Source organism: Apis laboriosa, unplaced genomic scaffold (genome assembly GCF_014066325.1).
Source record: "Apis laboriosa isolate Shangri-la unplaced genomic scaffold, ASM1406632v1 scaffold87_cov151, whole genome shotgun sequence".
Classification (NCBI taxonomy): Eukaryota; Metazoa; Arthropoda; class Insecta; order Hymenoptera; family Apidae; genus Apis; species Apis laboriosa.
In genome coordinates, this window is record NW_025224680.1 from 131,966 (window position 1) to 158,392 (window position 26,427).

Consider the following 26,427-nt stretch of genomic DNA (forward strand, 5'->3'; position numbering starts at 1 on the left):
CTCGCGATGATCCTTCAATCTTTAAATATTTAAATGACGATAAAAAATTTCCTCCCCTTCTTCGATCCCCACCAAATTGTGCGCAGCCAACTTTCACGTTTCTTCCTCCCAAGCTTCTCAGAAACGAGTTCGAAATTACGCCCTCACTGCTTGCCAGTGGATCAACCTCGATTGGCTGTTCTCCGCCGAGCACCACTTCGAAGAGTCGAGCTTTCGCTGCCAATTTGTACCCTCCTTTCGTATCGAAATTCTACGATAACGATGCAATTTCTTTGTATCTGCGCCATATAACTTGTTTCTTAAACGTCTCTTTAAAAGCTATATAGAGCTCGAGCATCGTTGAGATATGGAATTGATGATGGAATTTGAAAATCATCGAAACACTCTACATTAATCGAATCGTGAAACGAAGTGATTAGAATTATTCTACGTATATAAATTCTCTGTATAATTCATCAAATAATCGAAATTAATTTAACTCAAGTAAACTAACAAGACTAAGGAAACAAATTATATATATATATAAAAAAATAAATAACCTCGACAATCATTTTTTTCGCCCCTCGCAATTCCACCCCATTCCTGCCACGGAAAGAACCGTTGTCCGGATAACCGCGTCACTCGATGGCGCGCGTGATATCCGACACGGGAATTCCGGATAAATCTGTCGGCGACCGAGTGGCCGCGTCGATCGTGGACACGCGATACGGTTCGCACGCGGCAAATTCGCCGTATCTGTGCCCGCCAAAGTGCCTATCGAGCCGATTTTTTTCCCCCCTCTCTCTCTCTCTGTCTCCGCACGCAATACCGGCCACCTGTCATAATTGCGTCGCGCCGATTGACGCGACGGATCGAAATCGTATCGCTTTCGAGAACCGCTCGAATCATTAATGGGATTGGTTCGATGCTCGCCCGATTTCGGTGCAGTAACGGTTACGGTTACGATAATGGGAGGGGGGGAGGGGCGGTAACGACGGGGGAAATAGCGACAGCTCTATTTTTGTCGAGCTCGCGACGCAATATCGGTCTGATACCGCGCCACTTGGGGTGGATGGACGAGATTGGGAACGACTCGATCGTTGAAAATCTCTGCCGCCTGAATTAAATTGAATCCTTGCGAGTTTTGAGACACATAATTGATCAATAGAAAGGATTAATTGTTAAGGCAAAGTATCGCTTGCTTCCTCTCCAAATTCCTCTTTATGGATAGAAATAGTTGAAATAATCATTTGTTGTATATTTTGGTTCGTTGATTTGTAGGAATGGACGATGAATGGTGGGTTATTTATTCGTGTACAGATATCTTTATACTATTTTCATGCTATCTTAGAAATATTCTTAATAAAAGACGACGAATCACTGAAAGATTACGTACAAAGTATTAGATCATTTTTTAAAATTCAATGAAGAAAAAAATAAGCGAGAGATGAATAAGGAAACGAATCATTCTCGATAACTGATACGAATACCAATTATGTGTACCATCCCTTTATCCTTTTGTCAAGTTGGTGAAAATTTAACGGTTTATCGCTCAAAGGGGAAAGGGAGATCTTGGGAAGGGGGCTGAGAGACCAGGCTATTTAACAGGTCGGCCTGCGTGTAAACTGCTTTCAGCAGAAGCTTTAAACTTGCCTCTTTGTCTTACAAGCCGAAACTGTCTCAAACTTCCATCCTCTTTCCTTTCAAACCCAATTACATCGCTCCCGAGAGTTGGGCCTCGCCCTGCCAACGAAACTCCGATAAAAGAGGGCTGGGGGGAGGAGTTTGATAAAACAACCAACCGTGACAACCGTTGTCCCCCGTCGTGACGACAGGAAAGAAAAGAGAAAGGAAGAGAAACAAAAAAAAAAAAAAAAGAAAAGAAAAAGAAAAAGCAAGAAAATCGTGTTACGAGGAGAAACCGAGTAACCTTTATCTCGCTTTATGAATCGTTTCGATTTCGAAGACCACGATCGCGGATGAAATCCGAACGACACCGTAAATTACTTTTCTGACGGGGTAATATCGAATCCCGCCACCATTCCATTCCGCCCAACAATCAAACGTTCCGCAGAGACGTTTGCCACCGACCCCTCTCCTCCCATCACCTTTGATCACATCTTCCCGCGTTAAGGCGAGTTTAAAACTTTTCGCCTCGGATCTATATAACGTGTATCCTGGACAGACAGATTCTCTAGGTGCAAAGATTGCTTTCGCGCGGAATGAAGCGTCATAAGCGAACGAAAGAAGGGGGCGATTCGTTCGTATCGAAGAGTAAAACGAGCGAAACGAGTATTATACCGCAATGGAAATATTTTTAGAGATATATCGAAATTACGATACGACGTGTTTGGAGACGAACGAATCTGAAAATTCATCACGAAACGAACTATTATTATAGTCAATCAGAAGATGATTGAGAAATTGAAGTGAAGTGAATGGAATTCAATGATCGAATCGTTCGTGAAATGAAATAAAAAAGAGAAAAAATGTAAATTGACTTTCGTCATGCGCATCGGATGAGAGGGTATGCATATACCCGATGACTAATGCCTCGTCGAAACGAGCTGACCTTTCGAGAAATCGATCATTTCCGGGAATGGTGGAGTTTTGGTGGTGGAACGGTTCGTTCCGTGATTACTATGCGGAGAGACGTGTACAAATAAGTAGCCTCGATACAAGCATGACAAATAGGGGTGGAAATTCGTGTATGGAAACTAAGACGAATTTGGGGTGCAATTTTCTGGGAGGGGGGACGACGAGGATAACTGCAATCGAAACTTGAGCATTGCGACGATATATTTGGGGCAGGTCGACAGTTCCCTCTCTCTCTCTCTCTCTCTGATGGAAACAGTTTTCCAACTATCCGCCACGATTGTCAACGCGCTCGAAATTCTTCGAGTTTGATTTCATCCGCGGCTTCATCCTTTATTCGAGAGCGTAATATGTTAATTTGAATCGGAGGGAATTATTAATTGTGAGAAAAATTGTGATTTCGAAGAATTCGAAAAGGGCGTGTCTACGTGTCGTTTTATCTTTTTATTTCGTTGTAAATATTCCTTTTTACGTATTTTAATATCAAATAAATTTTAATAGTTTTGGCAAAATGTGGAAATAAAATTCCGCAAATTTTTTCACTCCAATCGCCATTCTTTGTTGGATTTATCGTAGTTATCCAGAGGCAGGATCGTATCACACCAAGCGGCTCCCAATCGAGCTGACAGTTTGGAAGAGGATAAGCTGGTAACAACGGTTAAAAGGGAGCCAAAGGGCAATGGGATCCTGATCTAGCATCGCTGTGTTTTATAGACTTTGGATTAACACGGAACTAAATGGATAAAAAGCATTCCACTTTATCCTTTTTCTTCCTTTTTCCTCTGTCTCTCTCTCCATCTCTCTCGCGCGCGTTACGCGTGCGCGCCACCTCTCTCTCTCTCTCTCTCTCTCTCTCTCCCTTTCTCTCTGTACTTCGAACAACCAGATCGGGCACGAGAATTTCACACGTGTGAAACTGTTGATCGGATCTTCGGTGACCGATAAAATATTTAACGAGGAATCGAGTTTATATATTTATAGATGGAGTGGAACAAGTCTGAAATAGATTGATCATTTATTAGCGAGTGAGAGTAATACACGTTCAAAATGGAATAAATCGAAAGCTATTATTCATAATACGATTCGTAACGCATCCTTCTCGCATTCATCATCGATTAATTTTAATTAAATTGTTTATTTAAATTTCTTCGCGTCGATTTGATAATTTAAACATAAATGGCTAATGTTCCGTAAATGTGATTATTATGATGTTATACGATTTGAATTGGAAAGATTGTTAAGAAACATTTAAAAACATTTTTTTTAAATTTAAAGAAATATTCCTCGTAATATCTTTTAATTCGTTCATTTTTATTCTACGGGAGAGATATTGTAACCGAATGTTTTGCATGACACTCATTTATAACGCGATGTGTTAATTTAAAATATTTTTCAGTATCACGTGAAAATTAAATTTTGTTCCTTGAAACTTTATTATACACGAAGCAAATTGACAACTTTATAATTTTACACTGATAAAAATTATATTATAATTTCTACTTGAAAATTTATTTCTGAATAAAATATTAATTATTACTAAAAATCCTGTTTCCTCCATGCTGTTATCTCATTTTGAACATTTCTTTAAATAATATCTACGTATCATCTTAAAAAACGATGTATCGATATTTTTTTTTAAACGAAATCGCGAATATTTAAATAAACACCATTAATTCTCCGCGGCGTATAAAACTTGAATAATCGAATAATTAAAGTAACGAGCATTCGCAAAAACTAATTTTAAATGTTTCGACCAGCATCAATATTTGACGAGCAAGTTTTGCGGCGAATGGTAAGAAAGGCCGGGGTTAAAAGATGGCGCCACAAAAGTCGGTCTGGTGATGAATTAAATAATCATGGAAACTGGTCCATTCAACTGGTCTTTTAATCCCTCTTCCAAGATGGATTTACAATCCGCGCCGACTACCTTTCCTCCACCACCAACAGTTCCACCCACGGCGTTTTTCTCGATATTTCCTACTGCAAGAGCCGAGAAGCCGAGCTTAATATTTTCGACAAAAAATATATAACGCGAAATGTACCTTGAAAAATATGGCAAGAAATTCAATGTGGCAAATCAAATTCGAAAGATGAAAATCGCGAGAGATTTCGAATACAAACACGTAATTAACTTGCTGATGTTAACGTCTCAGAGCAGTTTCTAGTAATTAATTTTCATTTTGGACCAGCGTGAAAGACGTCAGACGTCTTCCTTCGGAACTAACAAGCTCATGCACGATATTTCATTTGATACGGAAACGACTGAATACATCGTTCTTTGTTACTTTATTATTTTATTATATTTTTATGATCTTGCAAGTTAAATATATTTTTGGTTTAACTTGTAACGCTGAGACGATAAATCTTAGTATATTTTTCGCTTTTTTAGGTAGGTACAAATACTGTAAAAAAATAATAAATAAAGTTACAATAGAATATGTAAATATTATATGCATCGTGTGAGCATTTCAAGAGAAGAGAAATACATTTTTTATTGTCATGAAATTATGAGTTCAATATAATGATGATCTTTTCTTACAATAGATAATCTAACTTAAAACATATTTCGAAGAAAGAATCAATTTAATAAAATTATAATAAACAAATATAGAGCAATAATCGTGGTGTACAAATGTTAATTCAAATCTTTATGTTCTTTTTCCAATCAAATTTCAAAAGTGTTTTTAAAAGATTTTTCAAATTTCAAGAGAAATTGTTATTCTCTTGTTAAACTTGGAATCTTTTTTTCAATTAATATTAAAAGAACGTTTATCTTTGAAACAAAGATAGCATAAAAATTCAATTCTAAAGGATTAATTCAAGAGAATTATCCCATTGGAAATTGATTTTATCTTACGATAGATTAATTTAATTTACTTACAAATTGTTTCTTCCTTTTTTTTTTTCTTCATTTTATGATACAATTTTACATACTAACGCTTATTCATACATCCAGTTATTTCCAGTTTGTTGAACCAATTAAGACGAGTTTACGCTTTCCGACTTTTTCACAACGTTTGCGTGCATTGTATTTCATTTAGCGGCGCAATTACTTTTCTCCGATACGCGATATCTTTCGGTTTACGACGTATTAAAGTACGCAACAAATTCTTGGCCGAGATATGCAAGCAAGTACCCTCATGAAATACTCTCGCCAACCGTTTTATAAGATCTACCTCCTTATATTAATCCCCGTTTAATTCTCGCGATTTAGAGAATAATGTATCAATTCAATTTGGTGTCTTTAAATTTGATAAGCCATTATGTTTCCATGATCGCTCGAGAAACACGAGAATTTCGAAACAATTGTGGAAACAATTGGAAAAGAATTTTTTTCAATTTTTTGGGGGAGGGAGAAGGGAGTATTTTAATATTTAAGTTAATTTGTGATCACACTTTACTTTAAAAAAAAATTACAATTTTTTGAAATGGCACTGTAATTATTTTACGTTTAAATTACGATTTAAACGTATCTTGATTGTTGCGTGATAAAATTATTCACCGATGCATTGGTATATTGCAATAAGTAAATTTTATATTCATTAATACACATATATGTGTATTTTCTACTTACTTGTGTGAATAATAATATTAAGAGAGAGAATATTTATACACGAATCACCTGTTACATCATTATTTATTTCATTGTTTTTCAGAAACAAACAATTTTCAGAAAGGAACAATATATATATATATATATATTCAATCTTTAAATATCCATTCGAAACTATAGATTAATCGATACAACATTATCGAGATAACAGATTTTCCACGATCAGGCGAAAGGAAATAAAGAGAGAGAAATTGATAAATTGCGAATGCAACGAAACTCGTTTAAACGATACCGTCAGCATACTGCATCTTTCTATTCGACGAAACCGAAGAGCAATCTCGCGGCATCGATAAATTGATCGTTTCAATTTTATAATTTCGACCGTCGGATTGTAATTGTAGCCGGTGGTGTTTCGCCGATGGTGGACGCGACTTGAATCGGGCGCAGTAGAATAACTCGTTAAAGGTCAGCCACAACGGAGTTTAACCGTGTGTACATTGGAAGTGTGCCCGGCACATGAAAACGAACATTCGCGTTTCGACGTTCTACCTATTTTTACACGCTTTATACGCACTCGTTACTCGAATTTCGCGCAAAATTTCAACTACATAATTAAAACTCTCGCTTGTCCCCTTTAAGCTGATGAACGAGATTCAATTGTCGAATTCGATTCAATTTCGAAAACGATATAAAATATGCTGGGAAATATTGTAAGTAGATTTATTTACGAAATTAAATACGCGAAAAGTTCTGCCCTTTTTTTTTTTTCTTAAATATTATTTCGTGAGATCCGTGCAATGTTATCGATTATGATCGGATATTGAGGCTATCTATTTTAATCACAGTAAATTCATTTTATCTTTGAAAAAGTTATCGCAAGATTTGTGAATGGAAATTTGTTGCATATTTTTATTTCATAACTAAAAACAGAAAGTGTATTTTAAAAAACGTCGAAAAAGAATCTTTTATTTTGTTCTATATTAAAATTAATTTTGGAGAAAATTAAATTTGAAAATCTACAAATTGTACAATTTCTTGATCGTAAATGTTCAATCTCGTTTTCGACCTCTCAAAAGCAAGAACTTAAACGATAAAATTTAATTCTACCTATAATTCACTCGTATCCAATCGGAAACTAGCCAATTTCATTTATATTTAAAAAATATTCAAAAACTTGATTCGCTCGAAAACGAAATTTTAAATGAAAAAAAAATTGTATTTTTTCTTTTCTTGTATACTTACCTTATCGTCGAAGAATCATCCCTATCCTGTTATGCACACGAATAATTGAACATTCTATGATACCTTTATTTATTCGAAACTTTACAGCTTATAAAGTAAATCGTTTTAATCGTAACGAGTTACTACGATTTGAAACGTTCCATCAATATATATATGTACATTTTTTTATATCAGAAACGAAAACGGCATTTTACGTAACATTAAATGAAACGAGCGCGATAAACGAAGAGACTATAAAAGTACTATTTATCACGGCGAAACAAAAGTGATACGGTGAAAATGTCATTTTCAACGCGGCTCGCTTCCGGTGATGCGAAGCAATTAAACTTTAATCGAAGTTTCCGAATCGTCCGAGTTGAAATATCGGAAACGTTAAATAAATTTCACATCGGTTAATATCGGGTTTACTTGCGGTTTCGATTTTCATCGATGATCGAACATTTTCTAATCAAAGAAAATCTATTAGAAAAGTGAAAAATTCCTTACAATAACGGTCGTGATGAAACGTTAAAACTATCTTTAAATTAAATTCTAATCTAAATTTTGATTTTGAAAAATTCTTCGCGCTATTGTATAAATTCTTTGACCAGAGTTTGAATCAATATTTGATACGAGTTAGATAGATATTTTCTACTAAATGGAAATACAAATATGCTCGATTCGAAACGAGAATGGTGCGACAACTCTTGTACACATACATAGATGGAGGATGAATAACGAATACATTTAACAAGCTAAATGCCATGGAGTCACTGTTAACCGGCACTCGACGTGATTAGTAACAGCAATTCAATTAGGTAATGTTTCGTTTCATCATAGAGCAATGATACATAGAATCACGGCACCAAAATTAATAAAAGTATTTTATTAAAGTAATATCTATAAAGTTTTTAATATCGTTCGTAAAATGATACGATCTTCTTATTTTTTTAAAATAAGATATTTTACGATATACAATATTAAGGTAATTGAAAGCATTATAGATAAAACCAGATAAAACATACAAAATCTTTGGTAAGAAAATTTTTAATGAAAAATTCAAAAGAAATTTTATATTAGACTTAATATTAGGAAAATATTTGGAAAAATAATATTCCCTTTCTTTGCTATTTTATAATGTATAAAAATTTAAATTATCCTTTGTGCTTATTGCATATTGCACCGCGTATTTTATATTCGAATCGTAATATTTTACATTTCAAAAGTTATAATATCTTTAATGAATTTTGTGAATCGCGCAAATTTCTTAAGATCCATCCTATACATTGTATTTGAATATTTGTTTGTAACAAAGCAATTAATATTGGAAAACATTCTATTCCATAATATTACTTTTTCCATCAAATTTATAAACTCCTCGTTGACAAATAATGCGATAATTCTTTCCTAAATACCAATTCCTTAAAAGAAAACTGCTTCCCTTTTATCTCCACTTTAAGCAAAGTATATGCATTATTAAACGCAATTTTTAAGAGTACCTTCTCTTTGAGCAAACACCGAGAGGAGAACAACTCGCAAGATTTATTCCCCTGTTGGGAAATCCTTAGTGTCTCCTAATGGAAAAGTTAGTACCTCCAGTTTGTCAATAAAATATACGGATTCACTTCGATCAAAGAGCAGTAACTTTCCATAATTACCCGGCTCGCACGAAACTCTCTCCCTTCTCTTCGGAGGAGGCTCGGCCTGAATAATCCGTGCACAACAGTCTCCCAGGTAAATGTTTCCTCATCGACTGGAACTCGCCGGGATTATCGACTCTTTTTTTTCTTTCCTCGAACATTAACCAATTGCGGGAGAATTTCCAGGCAACGCCCCCTGTTGAAGCGTTATTACGAAATTTTGCGTTAACGTCTCGGCTCAAAAGCGATTCTCATCCAGAAAAACCAACTCTCATTAATCGAGATTCAATGCTAAAAAAAAAAGAAAGAAAAAGAAAATGAAAGAGCGATTCAATTTTCGCGCCATTCGTGTATTTCGTTCCGCGAATCGAAAACGAGAAAGAGAAAGGAGATCGAAGGAGGAGGGGGAGCGAGAAGAGGAAGAAGATGAATTATCAATTTCCATGCGCACTTGCTCGTAACCGTGTCGCTCGCGAAATGTACGAGATACTCGAGAAAAAATAATACCACGCCGCGTCAGCAACAATGATATACATTAACAGAGGCGTTTTTCCTCCAACGCGATCACCTTCCCCTCCATTTCTAGCTTATCCTCGGGCGTATACACACACATACATCGTTGGCGGCAATTTTATTCGGCAACCGCCCCTTCATGCCTCGTCCTCGAAGCCAAGGCCGGTTGTTACCGCCAATTCGCATTATCCAATTTTTCGTGTGTCACGTACCGTGTCCCCGATTCCGCTAGGTCACTTTCTCGTTGCAATTACACGTGGTCCAGAACAAGCGCTGTTTTCAACGTCGATGTTTGCAGGACGACGCGTCGATTTTCTCCTATTCTCCCCATCTATTATCCCCTCCTGTCCCCTCGAGCCTCACACTGCCTGTCTCTTTTCATTATTCTCGTCCATCCACGAACGTACGTTCCTACCTCTACGTATTTTTTCCATTCTCTTTCTCTTCTTTTCTCCGTTCCTTCCTTCGAAACCTCCTCGTCGCACTCTATTCGTGCTATTCCAACTTATTCCAACTTGGTGCTCGAGCTCTTTGTTTTTCCTCCCCCTTTTCCCTTCCTCTTTTTCTTCTTCTTCTTTTTTTTTCGCTTTGCACTCCCTAATTTTCTCCTCCAACGGTTCCGACTGATCCTCTCTCTCTCTCTCTCTCTCTCTCTCTCTCTCTCTCTCTCTCTCTCTCTCTCTCTCTCTCTCTTGTTTTAATCCTTCGCCTTTTCAGGGCTTCTCTTTTCATCTTTTTTCTCTTTTCCCCTTTCTATACCGACTTTATTTCTAACGGTCGAAAAATTGTCACTAATTTACAACATGAGTAGTAGTTTCGTCCCGCCTCTCGAAACTTTTAATAATCCCACCGACCGAGCTTTTTTCTCCTCCCCTCCCTCTTCAACCCAGTATCTTCTTGCCCTGTTTCTCTTATCGATACTGTAATTTCCATCACTTTTCACGGCCATTCCTGCCGATTCATTCCCTTTGTGCGCTCTCCTCGAATTTTACGAATGAGGGTGGAAAGGGACGATGATGAGGAGACGAGAGAGCCCTCGACAAAGCGAAAAAAACGCGAGATAACGAGTGCGTTACGCCACAATCGTTCTGTCTATCGAGCTTACCTCTTTCCCTCTTGTTCTTCCACCGTTCGTTGGTCACGTATTTACCTCTTGGAAACGGTGAAAAATCATTTTATTTCTTCGAACGTGTATTAATCTCCCATCGAAAGTGAAAAATGTCATTTAAGGGAAACGTTGAACGTTTCCTTTTGGAGTTTGTCCAGAAACTCGCTGCACACTCGATCTTCGTTATCTTGTTATCTAATCTAAAAAGATCTTGACTTTATCGTATGTAAAATTTCTGTGTGTGTGTGTGTATGTGTAAGAACACAGTAATAATTTCTTTTTCGCTTTGATTACGCGAAATTAACTTTTAAATTATTATCGTGTTTTTAATCCTTCGTATAATATAATAATCAAGTTATGATAATTTAGCTGAAATATTTTCTACAACTGGATGATACTCCATTAAAACTTGAATATTTTGTAATGTAAATTTGTGGCGTATCTTGTGCCATTATAAAATTAAAGTAAAAAAAAAAAAAAATGTTGAAACTTCAATGCCTCTCTTTATTAGCGAAATGTTACTCCAGAGAGAGAATATGCTGTGCCCTACATAATGTAATGCTTTAAAAAAAAACAGAATAATTACTAGTTTTGATGATGCAACATATTAGTTGAATTCGAGGTGAAATAATTATGAAGATTTTTTTATTACTGGCTCTTTAGAGAAATTTGTTTAAGAAAAATACGTTGTATTTTTAATTCTAAAAACTTTTGTTGTAGATAACCGTGTATCTCTACCCCTAAGAAATATTAGATTTTACGTTTATTATAATTCTCCCTCAAATATTTAACCAAAATTTCTCGTCGTCAGCTTAAATTTCTATTTGCAATCAACAATAGTTTGTCTTTCGTGGTCGCTAAATTAAATAAATCCGAAATAACGCGATCCATCCTCAGACCACACACACTTTGTCTAAGTACGTTATTCTCATCGCGCGCAAATACGTTTTAGAACATGTCTGGTAAAGCGTACGAAACGAGCTAATCAATATGGATTATCATTAAGATTCAGAATATGCAGAAATGCAGTTTGTGAAAATTATTTATAACAAAGATAAGGAATTAATAATTGTTTTCGCTCTCTGAATAATAGAAATTTTCCTGAAATTGAATTAATCACAACATTGCCTGAAATCAAAGAACTAACTCATTCAAAACAGAAATCTACCTATTATCCATCTAAAACAAAAATCTCTTTTTTAATACGATTAAAAAAATTTTAATCGTATTAAAAACAAAAAAAAATTGTACCTTATTTTAAGTTTTCACCAATTCCCTTCAATTCGAAACAATGAAAGAAAAAAATTTAACGATTTTTTTTTTTCACTCGCTTTTTCCCCTCCCCAATACTTAAAAACGGGAAGTGGATATACATCACGTCCCACGAAATATCCATCCATTTTCCCCGCGGAAGTAAATCGAATAGCATTAGCCCGCCGGACTTTGAACTCCATAATATAATTCCGAGTGGAGGAGGGGGGACACCGATAAAAACTTCGATCTCCGCGTGAACCGTCCAGCGTGAATCGCGGCCGGGCACTCGGCGACAACGACGACGACGACGACGACGACGACGTTGAAAATTCGCCGCAGTGGCGTATCGACTTTTTGCCGGTCCAGCCGAGGGAAGCAAAGAATAACCTCGACGCCGTGTCCCGGACTCCCGTGACCAAACGAGGACGAGGAGGAATCTTCTTTCCAGACTTTTTCCATTTCCGTAAAGTTTCCTACCCCTCCTCCCCTCCCCGACATTTGAAAATCCGTACGGTCAACGCGTGCAACCCGCTACAATCCTGCGAGCGGAAGAAGAAGAAGAAGAAAAAGAAGGAGGAAAGAAGAAAGGAGGAGGAGGACGGAGGGGGATTGAAAAGAGCAGCAGTGGGATTAGTTAGATTAGATTCATTTCAAAGCGAGTATCCATTCCCCCGAATCGAATTAGCGGATTCGGATTGGATGCGAGAGAGAGAGAGAGAGAGAGAGAGGGGTGGGGGGTAAATACCGATAGCAGGAACGCTAACGCGTTTCGAACTATCTTTTCTTGGGGGGAGTGGATTAGAACGACCGATTACTACTGTTTTCGAAGAAATTCTCCGCCGTGTAAATGTCTTTCAGTGCCCGTGTAGTTTCCGGGTTGTATGGAATTGTACGATGGTAAATCGTGGGAAGGCTGACACATGGTCGAGTTATTCTACTCGCGACGTTGTCGTGGCTTTTTTTTTTTGTTATCGTGATATCTTTTTTCGTTTCTTTTTTTTTTTAGTTCCATTGTGAGTGTAAAGGATACATTTGACAGGCGATCTTCAAATATTACTACTTTTCACGATTTATCGACTGATGGTGAATGGAGGGAGTTCTTCAATGGATGACATATTATTATTGACTCGAGTCACTTGGTAAAGCAAGAGATGAAACGGGACGATTTTACGACGTATAATTTTTAAAATCGCGCGATAAATATTTTGGCCAAAAATTTGTGATACACGAAAGTTTAAATAATAGCTTTATTTAATCCAATATTAATTGACGATTCAAGAGAATCCGAGGATTTATCGTATCTTGTTAATACTGTAATATATCGTGTACAACAAAATGATACACGAGAAAAAAAAAAAAAAGAAAAAATTACAGTTTTATTTTATAAATCCAAAACTACCGCGAGATAATTTTATTCAATTTGTTGGCCGTGTCAATGGTTTCCCATTTGTATGGCTTATCGATAAGTGAAAAATGATGTAGCGAAAATCAGGTTAATATGTATTTATGACAAGAGAGCACGGTAAGCGGAGTTTGGTGAATTTTGCGTTTGACAGAAATACGGGACACCATCAATCTTGTGCCAATTTTCCTACCGTTGTACCGCGTAATAAAATAAAGCGGCAATGAATTTGCAAGGTAGCTCACGTCCAATTCCTGCGGCCCATCAAACGTGCGCTTTCCTGCGCTCCCTTGGTTAACGATCAACCACGCGACAAACCGATAACAACGTACAAATTTTAATTAGCATTCGCTACCGCCAACCTATTTAATTGCCGCCCCAAATTACCACAGTCCGTGACTTCGCGATTCGTTCCACGCAAGATTGATCAATTTCTAATTCTAATTCCAACGTTCATGTTTGTGCGAAAAAATCTCTTGTCTTTATTTATCTTTTCCTCCTGAAATTATCTTGATTTTGAACTTTTTTTTCTTTTCGCGTCATTCGTGTTTCTATTTGCTTCTACAACTACAAATAATAACAATAGTGTATCGAAATAGCTATTAGTTAGATAATTTTAATTAATTTCAAAGTTCGAATTGCGGCACGAAAAATCGGAAAAAAAAAATCTTCACGACGCTTAAATCTCAAACAAATTACCAGACATTAATCTAACCAAAATCTTAAACCTCCTAAATAATACATTATTAATCACACATCGAAGCGAACACCTAAATTCCCATAAAATAAAAATACGACCAAAGCATTTGCAGTCCAACGTTCATCGAATTACCATTGCGTCGGGCAATTAAACACGAGCGAGGGAGGGGGACTGAATAATATTCCGTCTCCTCTCGGTGATCGAACGTGACGGACACTCGGCGTGTCGTAAAAATTCATGGTCGAAATTTACGAGTGGGGAGGCCTCGAAATTCCCGGCTAACGATCCGTTTCGAGGGGTTTCGCCGGTTTCGAATGTGTGTGTGAGAGCGAGAGTGTAGAGGGGATGGGTGAGGTGTGGCGGGGAGGGGAGCGAGAGAGCACGGCAGTTTTATTGGAGGCTCCTTTATGAGCCGTTTGCCGGCCGAGCTCTTTTACGAGCTATCGATAAATAAGCTGGCCCGCTCATGCGATAAAAACGGCCAGTCCAGTCTATGTCGTCGCGTCGAGAGGAATTAGAGAAACGTAATTGCAAATTCTCGCCGTGCTTCGAGTCATCCACGTACCGTCCACGATTAAATCCGGTGCAACCCGGTTGGAAAAATGTCCAACGTCTTTTCCATTCGATTTTTAACGCTCGCTGAGTAATTGGCTTAAGTGTCCGTATCTTCTTTCTATTCGCTCTGTGGTTCGCCAAGATAATTGATCGAACCAAAAAGAAGGAAATGGATTCTGGTATAGGTTTTATAGGTGAATTTTTCTATAAACGTAGAGGATATTTGGCTACGAGTGTTTAAATGTTGTGTTCTGATTAATTATTAATTGAATCGATTCAATGTCTCCGTAAACTTTAAAAAGATTTTTTTCGTCTATCTCGAAAATCGTCGCATTTATTATTACGAATTTAATCTTTCTTCGAATCGTCAGAAGAATAAATATTACTTTATCCTACTTGTATATTGATTTTCACAATTTAACATTCTTTTTTCTCTTTCAAAGTGAATTTATCTTTTCCATGAAATGTGTTTTCAACGAATAGAAGATCCATCCATTTGACACCTATGTATAATATAATAACAAAATTTTAATCCGATTCATAATAATCGAGTTGAGAAATGAAAAGCTTTCGTTACGAAAAATATATAGGCGATTCCTTTAGAAGGGATAACGATAACAGCAGTGATAAACAGTGTCGGTAATCTATCGCAGACAGGACAGGACAGACGATGCATCTTCCAATTATTATATAATTTTGATCGAGCGTTTCTCATTAACCGGGCATCTGTAATCAGTGTGCTTAATCAACAACGCGATTCATCGCCGCTCCTACGATTTTTCCACCGGTTTTATGCAAAACGGAATCCATTTCCCCGCACTTAAGAGAGTTAACTATAGCAGGCTTGATCCCCGCACAGCATCAAGATCTGTCATGATAATCTCTTTTGCTTTTCAACGGGCAAACCTTTTACCATTTCCATTCTGTAAACTGCAGTCATTTTCACAAAGAGTCGATTTCTTTTTTTTTCTGTTTCTTTTCTTTTTTTTTTTTTTTGTCGACTTCAACAGGATCGTCTCTTGCATTTCATAATGCTTTCGTCCAGGGTGGGAAGGTAATTAAAGGTTCGTTTAAACGGATTCGATTCGAAAAAAAGCTTTAAGTGAAATTATCTCGTCTCGTTTTCGTACGTGACAACGTCTTTCGACGTTTTTTTTTTTTTCTGTTTTCCTTTTAACGCTTCGGATATTACGATTTATCATTAGTACATCACATTCAACGGTGGCATGAATTTTTTATCGTTATGTTATCACGTTATTTTTATTATTCTTACATTATTAATCTTTCATCTTTGCTGTACTACTTTCGGTAAAAACTTTTTCGTCGAAAAATTGCAAGATTCGTTATAAACAACGTAATATCAAGCGCGTAGGAACGTAGGATTGAAAATAAATATAAACTAATAATAATTTAAATCTTTTTTTCTATCAAAAAGAAAATAACGAAAAAATGAAACTTCAATTTCAATCAGTTTAATTAATTATTGGATCCCACTCAAGAAAGTTCTTGGAAACGATTGGTTTTCATTGTTGAAACTTGAAATAACATGATATTCCTCAAGTTTTACTTTAATAACTTTGTAATAATACGAATATACAGGATAAATATATTCTCCGAATGTTCTTCACTTTTTGAGGAAATATATTAAAATTTCTATGAATTGGATTTAATTAATGTAATAACGTAAAAGATATATTTGCAGCGACACAGGTGATTAGTGATCCGAAAGCTTGGTCTTGGTCCGAAAAAGAGATATGGAGAATATAATAAGAGTAAACCAGCCTTTCTTCCCCTTTTTAATTAAAATATACTATTTCCTTTTGAATCAACCTCTCAAGTTTCGGATGAGAGCTCGCGTCTCGCTAAGATTCGTTTTTAAATCAGTTTTTATTTCATACCGCGCGATAATGGCGGCATTAATTAAATCCCAAGAAAGAGCTCGAGGAAAGCCTCCTAGGATAATCTCGGTGCACTCCGTTAAAAGGCTTGCTCCCGCTAAAAAAAAAAAAAAGCAAATTACGCAGGCGTTACCTTGACAAACATATTTTAGAAACGCGAAAACGAAGATAATATTGCGCCAAATTCCACGATTTATGATGAGAGTTGAAAACATCGGTTCATAAGTTCTATCGTTAAATAACAATGATAAGTTCAAATCTAAGCCAAATGATTTCTAACAATATATTTTTAAAATTACAGTAGAAATCTACTCGTATGAATTCAAAAAATTCCAATTAAGTGGATTTAATTGTTGTCATTTGTAACAAATACATATATAATCAGAAAAATTTAACTCTGATAAATACAGTTTTATTCGCAAAAGAGGGAAATATTATTAGCAAAAAAAAAAAAGAAGAAAAAACTAGGGAATTAATCGCAAAGCAGCTTATTTCGAATGATCAAATATTCAATCGTTTCGAAATTTTCAAAATTTTCATTTCGCGAACAATTCGATTCGACACGCTTTATCTAATCTACTTATCAAGATACAAGGCGAGGCTAAGTTGGCAAGATCGAATATAGCCCCTGTCATTAGTCCTGTCGGCGTTGCGACCCGAGGGTTTTCGAAACGTCTTCGCCCTTCCACCGAACGAAACCATTTCCCAAGATCTCCCATCTCCTCTCCGTGTCTAGGCGCTAATTAAATTAAATCACGCTCATAGCTCGACGTGCCTCCACCGGGCATCCTTTAATCGAATCTAGGGGCGTTAATACCTAGTCGAAACTTCTTAACGAATTAAGAAACTGCCCTTGATCCTTGTCTCTAATAGTCAGCCTTCTCATACGTTATCGGCGTTTCACACCCACCAGCCAAGTCTCAAACTATAATTTTAATTGGACCTGTAACCGAGTTAATTATTCATTTACCCCTCTCCCTATCTCGAAAACTTACTGATCCGCCATGCAAAACTTACCCACTTGATCCAAATGCAGTGGAACAACGTCGTTATTGTTTCAATGATCTCTGCTTCTCGGAACGCAACCGCGTTCGTTTATTAATCTTGGTCGCTTGTTGTGGCGCGCAAAAACCGAGATGGTTTGGAAGGAAGAAGGAAGGGTGATAATAAAACGGGTGAAAAAGCGTAGGACGGAGAGAAACGAGGGGGAGGAACGAACAACTCGAAACAAAATGCACCGTCATCCAGGCGATCAGACTCGAGATATCCGGCCGCAAAATGGATGAAATTTTGCTTCTGGTGACAAGTTTTCCACGCTTTTCCTCGGCCATTCCGGATATTCGCGATCCCTGAAGTCGAATAGGATGAACGAACTTTTTCGATGGATGGCATCTAATAATAACAGTTTTCAGACGCAACAATTTACGATTCTTTTCTCTTAACAATTTTTCCTTTTTTTTTTCAATTCTTCGCAAAGAAAGAAGATTTCGACGAAATCTCCCCTGAAATTCTACCCGCTCGTTACGATCGCCGGAATATTCGAGCGAACTACTCCAAAGAGTCTGAGAAGACGAACGACTTCCATTCGAACCTCGTTAAGATCCTCTCCAAAGATTCTTAGAACGAACTCCTCCCGATCCCGCCTAAAAGAAGGAACGACTTTGTTTTTTTTTCCTTTTCTTTTTTTTTTTTCCCCTCTCCTCCTCGATGGCCGTCTTTACCCTCTTTTACACGCTCGCCTCGCTTTTTACATACCGGTTAACGTGCCGATAAATTATTTATCCCTCGCGTGCTCCAAGTATATTGAATTCGAAAGGTATCGAGATTGGTTTCAAAGAGGGATAAGAATCTCGAGTATGGAAGGAGGAGGAGGAGCTTACTAATTTTCCACGCTATTTTCGTGAGACGAGATCTCCTCTTGTTCCGCTTGTAAACTTTTCGAAATGAGAGAACAAACAGGAGTGTGTTTTCGGTTCCCTCCTCCTTTCCTCCTCCTCCCCCCCCCCCCCGGTTCATTTTTCACCGGTGTCGGTTTTCACCAAACGTGGACGTGCAAACAGGAAAATTAGAGTTTACGACAGCCGAGTAATCGTGGCGCAGTCTTTTCGCGTTTCCGATGGCTCTTATGCGCTTGCAGCTGCTACCTCGCGATAAGAGGATTTCACAATATCGAGTTACGAGCGTGTGCAAAGTCGTTACATCGGGGTCGAGTACCCTTCGAGGATCCTTTATTCCACACGAGCACTGCCAGGGGCAGCCACCTTTCGAGACGTTCCGCCTCTTTCTCTTTCTCCCGCTCATCCATCCTCTTCTGGCCCTCCTCGCGCGACTCACTCGGTTCCTCGAAAAACCGAGGGCTCTCCACCCGGCTCTGACCGATAACGGTTGCCCGTTTTGCTTCTTCTTCTTCTTCTTCTTCTTCTTTTTCTTGCTCTTCTTCTTGATGTCTCGAGTACACAAAATTCTTGATATTTATCGTACGAGTGATCGATCGATTTTGGCATGCTCATCGAGTTGTATTCGCTTTTTGATTCGATACGATCCTCTCTCGGTTTTCTTTCTCGAGCAATGTTTTTTTCGTAACGCGAAAATTCATTTTCCCGCGATATCTTTTTATTAAATATTTAAACAACAGTTTGCGAGGTAAAAGGTGGAGTTGAAAGAGTTTTTTATTTTCCAGCATCCGTGTAAATACTGTATCTCTCGGCACAGTGCAAAACATTTTTGTTGACACGTGTATCCTATTTGTTCTGGATATAGGAATATAAAAATTAAAGCCAGATCAATCCGTACATATTTTCCCTACATATTATTAATCTTTTAAAATTTCTTTACCTTCGTAACACGGATTCTAAAAAGATACCATCGTTTACATTAAGAATGTAAATGAACATTCCCATTAAAATTCGCTCATACTTTTAAATCTCGTTAAATTCTTGAATTTTTTTCTTTTCTTTTAAATCGATCGTGTTGCACGCGAAAGAAGCATGTATGTGTATTCGAGAAAGAATCATCGAGAAACTTTTTATTTTATCCATCGTGTGAATAATCGTGAAAGATCGAATCGAATTAGAATTATTTATTCTCATTAATTCCACTAATTAATCTATCTTGATCTCGATAATTCGTTAAGAAGAAGAAATATATATCGTAAGGGAGGAAATCTTCTTCATTCGGGAGAATCGTGGCACTGGGGGGTTGTATTACCGTCTTTACAGCCACGTTCGTAACACGGACTGTTCTATTCAAGACCGTAGCAGGAATAATAGCGAACAGTAATTCAACGTTTATTTGTAGGAGCTGGCCTTTAACTACTTGTGTTTCAACCAGATTTAACCACCGTGCTACCCTTCGCTTCCACGTGTTCTCGAAATAGGAAATAAGTCCGCGTTACCGATTTCTCAAACGAACGTTTCGCGCGAAAAATCACAACAACATCCCCTTTAATTCCTTGAAACTTTTATCTTTATTCATTAATTCTTCATCCCGGCGGATGTTTGTCCCGTCAACGTAATCCGTATCTATTTTTGTCTCCATTTTGAATATATATCTCGATATATTTTCTCACCGGTACACAGGTTGTTAATATATTCATGGAATGCATTTGGAGGGTGGATTACAGAGATTGAAATCAAAAGTTGGTACACAAAAATATCGATTTATCGAGCAATAAATAATCTCAATTCGCCAGGTCCGTTCTATTTCTGTTGTTGCACTTTATTTCTCCCTTCGCCCATCACAAACTTCAATCGCTTATAATTCAATAAATAAGTTTCCAATATTTTTTACCGATTCTCGCGTTTGGTATCGATCTCTAAAATATAAGTTGGAAGAGGAAGAAGAAAACTTTATTTCGATCCTCGATGAAATTATCGATAACGCATCTACTTTTGGCCTACTGATATATAAGAACACGAGTAATATATTTTACATTCAAAAAGTATAAGTAAAGCCTCGCCCTTGTTTCCAAGGTTGCTTTTCTTTCCGCGATACCAGCGACTTCCTCTTGCAACCTGCCCTCTGGTGTCCTTATTTAGGCGACTTTTAAATCTCAAAGCGCAGGAGGATACGTCTCTCCATTGTCTCCCAAATTTCTCCTCGCGCATCTTTAGCTTTTAACGATTTCGCAGCTGTTATTCGAGCTGCTTTCGAGAGACAATCGCTTCGAAGGGAGTGAGGGAGCGCTCGCGATCGCTTTCCCAATTTTGGTCACGTAGGGAGTTGGACCCGGTCCAAATGCAATCCTTAATCTTCCGAGTTCTATCCATTAAACAAGTTAATTAACAAATTCGAACCTCCTCCTCCATAGATACCAATGCGAATTTAGGAAAATCGATTTATCAATGAAACGCGACGCGTTTAAGTAATTTTCGAGTAATTTTTGAGCGCGTTGTTACACGATAATTTTGTAATTTTAAATGAAGAAAAAAAGTTGCGATAAACAAGGGAAATTAATATTTTCAAAGTTATAAATAATTAGTCGTTTCCATTGAAGCGAGTGACCCGAGTCACATGCGAATGATGGATTATCTGTTTTTCACTCTTCTTGCGTGGGTCGATATCACCGGAGAAATGTTAAAAGTCGGTCTGCTAGAATTTATTTCGATCCTAGTTTACTTAATATTTTCAAATATAAATTAAAACGTTTCGAATTGATATACATCGAGTAGAGAATAATATGATTCTTAAAGACTTCGATATTAATCTTCCAATATTTAAACAATATTCGTAAATAAATAACACCAACGACCAATAATTTTTTCAATCTTCATTAACTCTCCCTTTTCAAGTTACAAGTTCCTAAAATCGTATCGAACAACCCCCCATTGATAAAATCGATAAAAACGAATCAAAATTTTAAAAAGAATTTTAAAAACTCGAGGACGAGGAAATTATCACCTTTCCCCAAGTATAGAAGAAGAAGAAGAAGAAAAAAAAAGAAAAACACTCGCGATGAAACGAGGCTCCCGTATCGATCCACCTATCCCTCCAGTCCAACAAACATTCGTCGGTCATCGTACAAATTTATAAAACATTCGCGTCGTCGTAGCCGACTGGCATGCGTAACGAACGGCCGCGAGTGCATTAGTCGGCGCAAAAATATGCAATTATACGGTGTCCAGTTTCGCCACGGTATTATTCATCGTCGGCCGCGTTCGATTCGTAATGCAAAGTAGTAGTAGCAGTAGTAGTAGTAGTAGCAGAGTGGTGGACGAGCAAGACGCGTATACACCGATGCAATTAGCCACGATAATTTATCGGGGTGTAACGATCGTGTAACGTCACGCTCGGGCGAGCCGATAAAAGTTAACTCGAAACGTTTCAAATTTCCTTTTATATTCGCGCGCCACCATCCTTCTTTCCGTTTCGACGCGTGTGAAATTTCGGGGAGGGGGCAGGCAAAATTGCGTTAACCGTCGCGATAAAATTTACGATTCGTTGAGTTTATCACTCCTCGTACCGAAATTTTCCTTTCTCGAGATCGAGCCTGATTTCAAAAAAATGTTCGCGTTCCGCTTAATTCGAATCGCGGGAAATAGAATTTCTCGTCGGACTCGCAACGATGATCGAGATAATGGGAGGATAAAGGGGGAGGAGGGAAAAGAACGAAACGAATGGGGGATGGAATGTTTCGAATGACAAACGTCGCGATATGATACGAGCAGCGTGACTCTCTCGAATTTAAAAAAAAAAAAAAAAATAATAAAAATACAGATACAGAAATTCGCGAGAGCGATGACAAAGGTTCGATTGAAAGAGATATTCGGTTCTATTTTTTTTTTTTTTTTTTTTTTTTCTACTTTTGGGATCGTTCCACGTCGATGCGGTGAATATTCGCGCTCTACCCATTTTTCGTCCGCCTAATGCTACCTCTATTCTCCTTTCCAACCATCCACTATGGCCTGATTATTTCCTATTCTCACATGGAACTCAAACGAGCTTCACTTTCTCATTATTTACGTATCGCACGACCGAAAATGAATAACTCGTATCTCTTCCTCTCTCTTGTCGTTTTTGAATAATAATGGGACTTGTTGTTGCTGATAATTGTTGACTCGCAATTCCTCGGATAATAAACGGTAAAATCGGATAATAAACGGAATGATGAACGAGAACAATAATAACATTTGAATTTACTTAATAAAGAATCCCATTTTATCAGAGATCGGTGCATGAATTTTATATTGCCAACAATTTAAAAATAGCAAAAAAATAGAAATGCCTAATCTTCCCCATTCCATTATCGCACGAATTGTCTTTTGAAAACTTAAACAAAACTTAAACTTAAACTTAACATATTCGAATTAAGAATGATCCTACGATATATTTTAAGTTTAATGAAATTTCTCCATTTCTCGCTCCAATTTCTTTTCCCTGCATAGCTGGGATTATTAAATTCTTTCCCCCTTTTTCGTATCTATGATTAAATATTTACCATTATATTCTTTTTCTCCTTTCACGAAAGAAATATCGATCATCGATTCGAGAAATCTTTCGATCGTTTCCACTGAAATCCACCGAGTCGCTCGTGGGAATTGGAGGGGCGCGAAAACGGAGAGGTGTTGATTAAAAGGATCCCAAATTAGATATTCTAAACTTGGCGATTCCTCCATTCTTTTAATTTCACTTTGTTACGCTCTCTTTCCGTTATTATTACTTTAAGTTGAGCGAGAAGGTGGAGAAAGTTTCTCAGGAGCGGAAACTTATTAATCGATACAGAGGCGCGGTGAATAAAAAGAAACAATGGTTAACTTTCATGAGTCGTTTTAACGAATTAATTTCATCGAGAAGGACAAAAGAAGAATGAACGACCTCTCTGCTACGTCTATTCGACGCGTGGAATTTCCTACGCCAAATACAATATTTATTAATTTATTTTAACATTTTATCTCTCGCGACGAGTAATTTCATCCTGCGTTTAATCGTTAAAGTTGCACATTTTTATGTAAATATTACAAAAATATCAAATAATTCTTCGAAATAAGACGAAGATTATGCTTCATGTATCAATGAATACGAATTGACATCTTTCTATCTATCTCGTTCAAACATCCTCCATATAAGAAACCAACGAGAATCACATTTAACGTGTCTCTTTAACGACGAAAATAAATTCTAAACAATAATCCGTTCAATTTATCAGGATCAGATCATTCGCATCGTATCTGATTCTCGCGGGTGGAGGACGAGATTAAATTCGTATCGACGAATGGAAAATTGGTTAAAACATTTTCCAAGAATAGAGAAAGTTATATAAAACCAGTGTCGATTGATCTCGCACGCGACGTTGAATCTTGATGGACTAATTCCTAAAATTGCAAAGCCGCGGAGTAATAGACGGAAGCGCGCATTTGCGAGATCGAGCGTGCGTTCCCGAGTCGCTCGATTTACCGCCTTTGCTCCTTCGTGTCTTCGTTTCCATCCACGGCGGTGCAAAGAAAGTAGCGGCACAAAGGGGGGTTCATATCGATACAAAGAGCACGAAAAAACCTCGTCCGCTTCTCTTTGCTTCCGCGCGATGATTTCCAATCATTTGGTTCCATTTTGGATCGTTAATGTTAACGCATATTAATCCTCGTCGTTCTTTCGACGATATTCCTTTCGAAAACTCCGTATTCGTAGTTTTTCTACGAACGAAATACCCTCTTTCTAACTTTCTAGTAGCGTATCGTCAAAATGAGTAAGGCAAAGAATGCTATCGAATAGAGTCAGTTTTGAATAAATCGTGGAGAGATATTCGAGAAGTGAAATTTAAAAGATGAAGAATTGACAATTCCGGGAACACTATACTTCCTCGATAATTATCCTAGAATCTTCCAACAAGTGGCGTTATTGTGTTTCGTAATTTATACACGGTCCCTCCAATTAGTACGAGCGCTATTATTATTTCCTTACAAACGTGATACGATATTATGGATGGGTAAACGGGTGAGAGGAGTAGAGAACCGGTTTCCCGAAAAGTGGCGGAGCGAGCCGCTCTAAATTCGATAACAACGCAAAGGTGGGCGAGCCGCTCTCGACGTAAATCTAAAAGATGATGTCACGTCCAAGTTTCGCGCTTAACGACATCATGTTTATGTTAATCCAACAAACGTATTTTTAATGAGGAAAGTCTCGAAGTTTGGATCGACGAAGGGAAGTGGTGGTACGAAAGAAAGGCCAACAGTTTTCTAACAGCCGCGCGGTTACGGTGCGCTCCCTATCATCGTTAGTCACGGTGAACCCGAGAACCGTTTAACACAGCGTTAAATACAGAAGGAGGAGGGGATGGAAAACAACTTTTCCACATCGGATTATCAACGTTGCGAGATGGAATACCCTTTTTCTTTTCTTTTCTTCCTCCTCTCGTTACGTCGACCCGTTATCGTTCGTCTCTTTTATCGCGGGAGTATTTTAAATTACGGTCTTCGTGTCAGCCGTAAAACTACAGTCTGCCAACAACGTTTTAGGAGCGCCAGAGCGGGGGTGGGTGCAGCTCTCTCCTTCGTCGGGTACCTCGTGTAATTTCGATGCGAAAAAAAGTTGCAACAAACTGTTCTACTACTAGTGAAGCAACCGCATCGCAAAGGAGGAGCAACGTATATCGAAGATACGTGAAAAAAAGAGAGAGAGACAAACAGTTCTCCTCTAATAATCTTTCGGGAATCGCGATAACCCTCGTGATCATCGGGTTCTCGTCTTCCCCCCCGCGCAAGAGAAGGGAAGGATAAAAAATTACCGATCGAACACACGTACCTTTGTGCGGTGTTAACGGCCAGGGATGTAACGGGGAGCCGGCAACCAGCCAGACACATGCCAGCAACACTCCGAACATTTTCACCCCCATCCACTTTGGACAAATGGAAACTTCCCTGCTTGTCCTTTCTCCTCCCCTCCTCCGCTTCTTCAACTTCCACGTTGCAGTAGTCCGTTGTTCTTCTCTTCTTCCACCTACTCCTCCTCCTTTGTCCCTTACTTTTCACCCTCTTCCTCTTCTCGTCCCACACGTGCACACTCTCTATTATCTTCTCTATGTTCTCTCTTCTCTGCTATGTATATATGTATATTTTCTCTCTCTCTCTCTCTCTCTCGTGTGTTTCGACTACCTTTCGACAGAAACCCTTTGCCAGAAACGATGAGCCGAACGGTTGGCCAGACACGTGATCGTGCACCGAGTTATCGAACCGGTTTCATAGTCTCCGTTAATTAAGTCGGAGGTTCTTAGGTTCGAATCGTTATATCGTTCTTTGAGAGACGAAGGACAGAGACGTTGTTAGATATAAAGAAGAGAAAATTTCAAAATTATCGGTATCTTGTTATGCTTGTTGTAGATGAGGCTGTCAATCCCTTGTCCACGTTCTATTTCGTTGAATCGTTTCCACGTGTCGTGCATGTATATTCGGCATACCGCGTTCACGTTCGTCCTCTCGGGTTGGAAGTAAATTCCAGTTCGAGAAGAGGGGCAGGAAAGAGTAATAGGATGCACGAGATTTCGAGGAGGCGCCCCCTCGCCGCTGGCTCGATTCGCCCTCGGACATCGCGTTGGACAACAGCACGTTGGATATTCCTTTAAAAGTCACTGTCACAACGACGAAAGGATTGTCGCCATTCCACATTTGCATCACCACTTTCGATAAAAGAAGTTGGACGGCTTTCGACACACCCGTGATCACACGATCTCTTCCAAGTGACACGTCTGAACCCCATCGCCGTGGCCAACCCTCGACCCTCCCATAAGGATATCTCCACCCCTCGATATTATCCTCACCGCACCCTTTCTATCTCACTTAACCCCCTACCAACCCACCCCTATCCCAGTTTTAACCACTCTACGTGTATCGCATTTTTCATCCCCCTCTTCGTTCCATTGTAATTGCGAATTCTCGTCCCGAGAACGAAACGTCTCCCGACCGACGCATCCCTAGGATTCCTCTCTCTCCTCCTTTATCCTTGAGGGGAGCGCTCGCGTGTTATCTCGAGATCGATAGCGATCTCCTGGCGCAGCGACACCGGTACATGTGAGCCAAGG

The 26,427-nt window shown here is 38.2% G+C and overlaps 1 protein-coding gene across 1 annotated transcript in view; it reads right to left on the reverse strand.

Moving 5' to 3' along the window:
- The window catches only part of LOC122719607 (disintegrin and metalloproteinase domain-containing protein 10-like), a 154,989-nt gene extending 128,914 nt beyond the window's left edge, over window positions 1-26,075 (reverse strand). Inside the window, exon 1 of the mRNA XM_043945557.1 lies at window positions 25,155-26,075. Within this exon, the coding sequence (XP_043801492.1) occupies window positions 25,155-25,245 (91 nt within the window). The 5' untranslated portion in view covers window positions 25,246-26,075. The remainder of the gene's footprint in view (window positions 1-25,154) is intronic.
- Between the last annotated feature and the right edge of the window lie 352 nt (window positions 26,076-26,427).